This window comes from Notothenia coriiceps, unplaced genomic scaffold (genome assembly GCF_000735185.1).
Source record: "Notothenia coriiceps isolate Sejong01 unplaced genomic scaffold, NC01 NC01_scaffold00020194, whole genome shotgun sequence".
Taxonomy (NCBI): domain Eukaryota; kingdom Metazoa; phylum Chordata; class Actinopteri; order Perciformes; family Nototheniidae; genus Notothenia; species Notothenia coriiceps.
Genome location: NW_011352895.1, coordinates 21,503 through 30,992, shown reverse-complemented (window position 1 = coordinate 30,992; position 9,490 = coordinate 21,503). Strand labels below are relative to the sequence as shown.

The window sequence follows — 9,490 nt, the reverse complement described above, 5'->3', positions numbered from 1 at the left end:
CGCTTTAAAGATTGGATAAATGTACTCATGGGAGAGGTGAGGAAGCACATACGTAAACACACACACACACACACACACACACACACACACATGCTGGTGGGAGTTTATTGCAGGGTACAGTATACTTTCTGTGTGCGCTCCAGTTTTTCCGTTTTGTCATTACCCGCGGTCCCCTTCACGCAGCAGACTCTCAGGCTGGAATGCTGTCTTTCTTTTCTTGTTTCCTCCTCGGTATGTCCTGATAAATTCACCGCTGTGCCAGTCTTTTTTCGGTTCAGCTTAATCGAAGAAGACAAACATTTTTCACTACACGTTGTCATGGCGAGTGATTGAAGCTGCCTTTTTCGCACAGACTCTGACAGACAGATGTTGTCTTTTTTCCAAACTTTTAAAAAATCATTGCAAAGACCACCTGGGGTTTCTTGTGATGGGATTACTGTGTCATCTCATGTTAGCTCAAATGAAATATGATCAGTAAACGGCGGGCCTGATCACTGGCTCTTTTCTCCGCACTGTGTTTTGACTCTCACATCAACAACAGTACAGGACAGAAACAAAATACTTTCCCCAGAGCTTCCCCCGGTTCAGTTGATGGTGTAATTAGATTTTTGCAGAATAACTTTGCATCTTAATGAAGAAAAACTGATTTACTTCAAACTGCTATAACCTGCGATGCTAATATGTGAATAACCATCTGTTAGGTGAAGTGAAATATGTTGATATCTTAATGATAAAGGTTCTGTAGGCAAGAAAACACTGAAATGTTTTACTAGAGTAAACGTAACAAAACCACCTTAATACTCTGTTGCAAATCAAAATCCTGCATCAAAATTGTTTACTTTAGTAAAAGCACAACATATTCAAATTAAAATGTACTTTAAGTACCATACCAAGTCATGATTTGAAGTCAAGTTTCACAGATCTGCTAGCCTGATTTTAAGTCTTTTAAGTCATGCTTTTTATTTCATTACGTCGTTTTTATCTCATAATGTTATCACTCGGTTAATATATACAAATATAGACAGCACTTGTTGCTTGACTTTATTTAAAGGGGATCTATTATGTTAGTTTTAAGGTTCATATGTGTGTTTTGTGCCTCTACTGTGATATGTCTTATGCATTCCTGTCTCGTCACTCTGATTTTGACAACCTGTTACATCAGCGCGTCTCACAGGAATAGTAAGATTATCTTCCCTGCCTCTTAATCTTTGTGCTGCCGATGCAGATGGGGCTTTAGCTGTTCAATAATATATGTTGTGAAGTCTCTTGTCACCTAAATCTGGCTTCCTACACTGAAGGGGAAAAGATTGTAGTGCATCACTTAGATCTGGGTAGAAACATCATGGTTGTTAAACATTGGTGAAGCAACACACACCAACAAACATTTTATGTAAGTTTGTTAGCAAGACCACATGTCTACAATTTCGCTTTGAACCCCTGAATAGCTTAAGTGTTCAACTTGTTAATCCTGAAGAACACTGACGTCAATGAAGCATCCATAAACCGGTTACATACAACATATACAGATATTGTACGTTTTTTCATAACATAGAGCTGAAATGAGATCAAACAAAGCACAGATACACTGAATCTAAATCAAAGGATTAGGGATCAGGACTCAGAGGTAATGGCAAGTGCTGTGCAGATTTTGAATATGAATATCTCTGACTATTTTGCATAGTAATGTGTACAATGTTTGGCATTTTGCACTGAAAATATCAAGCATCAACTGTAGCGAGATAAGACGAAGAACAACATCAGTGTGATATCAAACAATAAAATGTGCAAAAGGTAATCACACGGAAACGCCTCCATTGGACTCCTTTCTTTACTTCAACAACCTAGTGACATCACTGTGTTACACTTGGCTTCTACTGATCAACGCTCCGGGACATCTCCAAGCGGTTGGCCAATCACAACAGAGCCGGCTAGCTAACCAATCAGAGCAGACTGGGCTCTGGTGGGTGAAAAGAGGTGCTGCAGCACAGGCAGTATGAGAAAAATAAAGTCCTTTTTGAACATTAAAGCATGTGAACATGTCACAGTAGAGGCGTAGAATACAAATATGAAATAGAATCAGATAACATAAGCAGAATAAGGCCCTGTTAAGGCCACAAAACGCCATAAAAAGTTGGAGCTGAGGGTAATTTGGCCTTTATTTGCATCATATTGCAATTACATGGAGGCTGGAGCAAAGTATAAATGTTGCCCTTATGCCAAGAACACATTGGGCAGAGCTTCGTTTAGTCTTCATGTTGGAACAGAATTGTTCTCCTCGTTTAGAAAAATCCTGGCTATCCATGTATGCTTCTTCGAAGAAATGTAACTATGATACATTTTCTCCAAGTTTTTTCTTTAAGATGTTGTTAAGGATGATTGACCTTGCCTTTCGAAGGAAAATGTTAAATGAAGAGACTTTTTGCAACAGGCCATCGATGTTCAGGTTTCTATGAAGATGTGTCATTGCGCTCACAACCTCATTACCTTCGAATGTGGAAAAGGTGTTGCTGCAACAGGGCGACCGCTGATTAAAGGCAATCTCCTTGATTTGACCTTTCGCTGCTTCTCAGAAAGGGTCTAGGTAAGATTATTGCCATTTGGAAAGCTGGAAAATGTTCACACAGTCACCTGGAGCACTCCCTGGGGAGCATCTTCCTCAACATAATTAGGACGCCATCTTAGGAAAAGGCACTTGGTTTCACACTTGCACGCCTCTTGCTCACAGCTCATTACCAGGAGTGGTGTAGCTGCTTTCTGACAAGGTTTCAAGTTGTTTTAAAATTAAGAAATAACTAATACATAGCAACTTGTGGCTAAAGAACAGTGTGAAACAACACAGTTCTCTCCAGGGTCAGGCGTGAGGCGCTCTGGGTCGAACAGTGTCATAGCAATTAATTTTTCACACCTCTGCTTCCCATCAATGTCCTTTTCAACGTTTTCTTCAGATAGATTTAACAGAGGCACATACGGAAAGAATATATAACGAAATCATTTTAAGTAAAAAAGTTGGTATGATACAGGCAAACCTGTGTATCATATAGATATCAGTCACTGTGCTGTACTACGAACAAATTGCTTTTTCCTGTGCTGAGCATCCAACCCGTGCAGCCATCGTGCTTTTCACTCAGGCAATCATGAGTTCAGGTCTTTGGGGACATAGGCAGCCTGTTGGGCACCTGAGGCAACTAGGAAACCAGAAGTAGTTATGGTGATGTAAGGGTTTAGAGTGGAAAAGAAGCTGCCACCTCTGCACCCTGGGACCTCTTGTTTACCGCTGCTGCTGCTGCTGCTGGCTTCTTTTCTACTTCCTTCCCCTTTCTGTAATCAGTCTCAGCTTTCAAGCAGGCATTTCAGATGTCCTTTTTCCAACTGATGCATGCCCTCTTTTAAACAAGAATTCACTACTCTACATTTCCATTTCCAAACCCAACCCTTGCCCCCTTATCTTCCCAATTCCAGCCTCCGGTGGCAATCAGACAGTCTGCCCTCGAACGGACCAGCTGGAAACCTCCAGCATGAGCCCAGCAAAGTGGCTGCAGCGCTGCACACACACTGTCAATTCCTCTCTTGCTGTTTACTTCACCATTATCCCTTCTTTCGTTTCTCCTTACGTTCCCATGAGATGTCCCTTTATAGATCGAAACCAAACCTTTAAAACAGCAGTCAGAAAGTGTGCAGTGGAAGTCTTAGAGGTGATTTTATTACTTTGCTACGGGGATTCCTATTTTCTCCTCCATTCTGCTCTTGACGCCCAGGGTCAACAGTGTGTGGATTTCTTTTAGTCTTTTCTGTGTGAATGTTTTGTAGTAGACAGATTAACTTTATTTTTCTGTCAACCGCATGGCGTCACCTAAGAAGTCCCACTCTTCGATAGTTTGACACCTGTGCCCTCATTAACCCCCACTCTTGTAGTGGGGTTGCCTTGGAAACAAGTCGATCGCTCAATCCAAAATCGTTTCTTGCAGTTGACGTTTGGTTGTGTTTGTTGTTTTTTCTGCTTTGTCTTTTGACTTGTACGGTCTTCACCAAATGTGTTCTACGTTTTTGTTTTTTTCTAACTCTGACGATTTTAAGGAAAGGAAGCTGAATTGATTTCCCACAGGTGCAATCAGTGTCCAGTGCCCTGTAATCAGCTGTGTTTCGTACCCTACCTGTAATCTTGCGGTTGTCAATACAACAGTGAGATACTGTCTCATATCAGTGCTTACAGGCTGTGTATAACAGCCATAGGAAAACTTCTACAGAATTCAAAACAGTGAACCTTCGTCCCATATTAAGCTTTAACAACCGACAAAAACAACATTTAAGTATTTTTGAAGCTGTTAAATATCAGATTTTCTGGGAAATTCACCTGCAATTTCTATTTTAAAAGAAATATTACTAATAGTGGCTGACCAAATACTGACCTCACCCATACCCTACCAAGGCCATAGGCTATGTCTAAAATATATCTATCTATCCTCCGTTCCTACAAAAACCTTAAAATAACACTAAACCTCTCTCTTCCCCTTTCTTGTGTGTCTTCAGCCATATTAGCCATATGTTAGTAAATGAGCGTAATCTATTTTGTAAAATGTTGACAGAGCCAAGCTAGCTTTTTTCCTAGCATCATCTTTACGCTAAGCTAAACCAAACACTGACGACATCCAAAAACGCAGAGCAATAATTTCCCTAGTTATCATAACCAAATGTTTGTAACTAATGTCTTATTTATACTAATCTAACTAAGAGAGGGCAGTTTATTGATCTAAATACTTATCTCACTCAAATGCCTGCTCCTGAGATCCAGATCAAATCATTACCCTGCTGTGTGGCGGTCTCTGGTGCTGACAGCTTGTTCCAGGTCTCAGAAGCCAAACTGGTAATCACAGATACTGATTGGAGGCAGATTGAAGGCTGGATGATGCATAATGCAGCACCTGTTCAACCTAGAAATAGACAGATAGACAGAAAGCAATAGCAGAGTTATGTTCTTCTTTTTCGCCAACACTGGTTATGATCCTGGCTTTGACTTTTCCATCCCGAGTAATGTTGAGATGTCTGACATGCCATGAGGAAGAGAATGTGCGTGTTTGATTTACTCTGCCACAGTCCATTTCTCATCTGTCTGTTTTGTGTTCCTGTCTCCCCAGCGCTGTCACTGAGCTGTTATTCTCTCCTCCTGCATCATGGAGGCTCAGCCTGGTGCATCATGGGAGCTCATCAGCGGTGTGACAGATACAATATATAAGGGCTGAGAGGTCATTATGGAGACTGACAGCTACACCCCCTCCACCACTGACTGGGCTGGGACGTTGGATGGCCTGGAGGGAATGGGACTCCTTCAAGAGCAAGACGGTGTACCACCGGCCTCCTGGTACACCCCGTACTCACTGGGCTTCCAGGTGTCGCTAACTGGCTTCCTCATGCTGGAGCTGGTGTTGGGTTTCAGCAGCAACCTGACTGTGCTGGTGCTCTACTGCTCCCAATCAAATCTAGTGGACTCCGTGAGCAACATGGTGACGGTGAACCTGCACGTACTGGACGTAGCTGTGTGTGTGCTGTGTTTGCCCCTCACCCTGGTGGTGGTGCTGCTGCCTCCCGGACCCAACATGGCCCTGATCTGCTGCTTCCACGAGGCCTGCGTCACCTTCGCCAGCATAGCCACGGCCATCAACATCCTTGTCATCAGTTTGGACAGATACGACATCTCAGTGCGGCCGGCCAACAGGCTGCTGACCCCCCGGAGGGCCACGCTGCTCCTGACGGCTGTTTGGGTCACCTCGGTGGCGGTGTTTTTTATCCCGTTCTTGGAGGTGCAGTGGTCCAGTGGAGAAGAGGAGCAGGTGACGCCTTTCCCGTTGTCGTCACACGGTGCCGTCGTGGTGCCGTCGTGGCGTAACCAGACTCTGCTGTGTGTTGGCGGGCAGGGCTTCAACACAGGCCTGGGTATGTATTACCATCTGATCCTGCAGGTGCCCATCTTCTTCACCACGGTGGCAGTCATGCTGTTCACCTACTCCAGGATACTGAGGGCTTTAAACATCCGCATCGGCTCCCACATGAAGAAGGGCCAGCGGTTCAGGGGGACCCAGCAGAGACAGAACAAAAGGAGGGTGGGACTCAGAATGAGGGACGGAGGGGAGGTAGGAGGGGAGCAATGCACCACAGATTGCACCAAACAGCTCAGCCACCCGCCACTCATCCCTTCACCTTCCCCCACCCCCACAGCCACCTCCCCCCCGGCCCTGTCCTCCGCCCCGCTCGTCACCACGGACACGGGGGCAGCCACGGCCATGCCCTCCTCCCTGGGCGTCCAGGCCTCAGTGTCGGCCATCATCGCCCTGAGGAGGGCCGTGCGGAGACACCGGGACCGGAGAGAGCGGCAGAGGCGGGTGTTCAGGATGTCCCTCATCATTATCACCACCTTTCTAGGCTGCTGGGCCCCCCTCTCTATTACCAACCTCCTCATCCTGGGCATCGGCCCCAGTGACGCCCTGGTCAGCCTACGCCTCTGGTTCTTAGCCCTGGCGTACGGCACCACCGTCTCCCACCCTCTGCTCTACGCCTTCACCCGGCAGAAGCTGCGCCGGGTGCTCCGTGCGAAGGTTAAGAAGAGGGTGGTGTCTCTGCTCCAGGTGGACCCTTCCCCGGGGAGCACCGTCATACACAACTCCTGGGTGGAGAACAGGAAAACCAGCAGGAAGGTGCAGCTGGAAGCAAGCAAAGGTACTGACCGCTGCCTGGCTGAGGTCCTGTGAGACTGACACAGTTATTAAAAAATAAAACACAATAGAGTCACAGGTGCGCTCCATTATGAAACTCACTGGTGTGTGAAGCCAGTGTAAGAAATGTGAAAAACACATTTCCACCTCTGGGAAATGTCTTAACGTAACCACCACCAGCAGCTGCAGCAACAAGCTAAACAAAGCTAACATTCACATCAGGCAGCAGTGGTGCACAGCCTCTGCAGCTGAATACATCTACAACAAAAGCATACAAATGTATATATTTTACACAACAATAATCAAAAAGTGAAGTCTGTTTACATATAGAGTTGTATGACAGATTATGGTGTTCATCCAACAGCTCCAAAGAATGAGTTTAGCCTGCAGATGATCTTATCTGCCGCCCACTCAGATGCTCCGAGGCAGCTTTTAAAAAATGTTGATACACTACACAAAAAATAAATATTCGACAAACTCTTTGAATGTATTTATCTTGGCTGTCTTAGTTTTGCTCTGAGGGTATCATGTTTTCCAGAACAAAGGGGGAACTTATACATTTACAGGCAAGGCACATTGATAGTTGATGATATGTAAATGAATCAGCGTTTAGGAGGGGATAAGGTTAGAGAACAATTAAAGTCTAACATATTACCTGCTGTTTTATTTTAGCCTAAGTACTTATTACAGTGTTTACATGAAACCCTGCAATGCTTTTTCTTATAAATGCAACTCTGTTGGTCCCAATTTGTTATGAAATGGTGTAATGTCTTGATTGGTGTTTTGCATATGCAGCCTGGACACAATAAGCACATTCATTGACGTCATGATATTTTGGGAGAAAGGCTTATTGGCTTCTTTTTTTTCAAGAGAGAATTAGATAAGGAAGATTGATCTCCTTTGTGTACAGTCAATATGAAGCTAAAGGCAACAGTCGAGTAGCTTAGTTTCTCAGAAAGACAGGAAACAGTGGGAAACAGCTAGTTTGGCTCCGTCCAAATAAACTAATGTCCTCTGTTTAGACTTCACACAGAGCCAGACTCGTTATTCTGCCAGTTTTCAACTCCTAATGGTACGCTAAGCTATCCAGCTGATGAATGTTACTTCATATTAAGCATAGATGACAGTGCCATCAAACATCTTATAAAACTCAATAACATTTAAATAAGCTTTATTCCCAACCGGTCTAACAAGTCATTTAAATAGTACAAAGTCTAGTTTTCTGATTTATGAATATTGACATAATTATGAAGTAGCTAGTTGGACACTGTAAAATGGAAAGGTGACTGACACAATAACAGGAAAACCTTTCATTAAAATGCATTCCAGAAGATGAACCAAACTTAAAAATAAACCCATGTTCATCAAACCCAACCAAGATCTGCACAATCACTCATTGCAGGTCTGTGGTATTACATTTAGGGTGTCTATGCTTTCATTTGGGGTTTTGGCATGTTAAAAGCATGCCGATCTCTTTTGTAATAGCATTTATGTACATTTTGTAAATATTGAACAGATACAAATATACTTAATGTGAAATATACAGTGCAAGTCACTTCGTCTGTACAAGTCTGTATAGACTTTTCTCGATTTAGAGGTCATCCAAACATGCACTCCAGCGGGTCAGCGGGTCAGCCTCAGCAAACACAAGAGAGAGAAACTGTCCCTGCAGATTGAGGGATCGCTAATAAGACGAGCGTTTATTGTTGACTTTATTCTGCCTGACTGCTCGTGTGTTCTAATGCTTTAATCACACTGGGGCTAATTTCAGAGACCATGTGATTCCTCTCACACACACAAACGATTGATGTTTTCTTGAATGTAAACACATGAAAAAGATGAATATTATACTGTATGTAAACCAAGAATATGCTATATTTATATGTTTTCTTCATGGTGTTGTTTTTATGTGAATGTATACCATGCCATGTTGAATTTTATCAATAAATGTGAAATAGTGGATACTGCTATACTTATCTTTTAACCCTTAATGGGTTCTGTATCCTGGAAGATACACTAATTTCAAAGGATGTGTCCATGTGTAAAATGGGTGTAGTATTGGTGGGACATTGGTGCAATGTGTATTTAAGTACAGTGTAATATGGGTGAAATAACAGTGTAATTTGGGTGTAATAATGGTCTAACATTGATATAATACGGGTGTAATAATGGTGCAACATTAGGCGCGTTCACACTGCAGTACTTTTCCCCGTACTTTTCCCGTTTAGTTCCGTTAGTACCCCTTATGTCGCGTTCACACCAAAAATACCTCATTCACACCAGCGCAACTCCGGTTCAAGCTCCGTGCTAGAGCTTTTCAGGTTCAGAACCGGTTCTTCGGTTTAGCTCCGGCTCTTTTCACACTGCCCAGAGTCCGACTGGTGCTGCGTCATTGCGTCATCGTTTGCGTCATGACGTAACCGTTTGCGTGCCTGCTTGATAAAGCAAAACCGCGCGGAAACCCCTCACAGCTGACACCGACAACAACAACAATGGCCGATTGTGCTCCAGCTTCCTCTGTACCTCTTCAGAAGGCCAGATTCCCAGCAGGTAGCTGGTCTCTTCAGTGGACCACTGCTGCTTGTTAAGTTTCTCTATCGTTGTGTACAAACTGGATAAAACGCGGGCTTTTTGTTGTTGTTCAGGAGTTGATCCCACCCCAGCCCCTGCCCCTGCCCCCGCCTCGACGTAAGCGTGATGTATGCGGTGCTTTTGCTCTAGCCGGACAATTATTTTGTGCTCGAAATGAACCGGATTCCGGAGCTAAGAGGCTGCTCCGCTGCGGT

At 43.9% G+C, this 9,490-nt stretch overlaps 1 protein-coding gene across 2 annotated transcripts in view; it reads left to right on the top strand.

The window, feature by feature from the left end:
• The window catches only part of LOC104952570 (probable G-protein coupled receptor 22), a 13,679-nt gene extending 5,022 nt beyond the window's left edge, over positions 1-8,657 (top strand). For both annotated transcript variants that reach the window (XM_010779415.1, XM_010779416.1), the window contains exon 2: positions 5,133-8,657. In XM_010779415.1, the coding sequence (XP_010777717.1) occupies positions 5,247-6,740 (1,494 nt within the window). In that variant the 5' untranslated portion in view covers positions 5,133-5,246 and the 3' untranslated portion in view covers positions 6,741-8,657. The remainder of the gene's footprint in view (positions 1-5,132) is intronic.
• Positions 8,658-9,490: the final 833 nt, after the last annotated feature.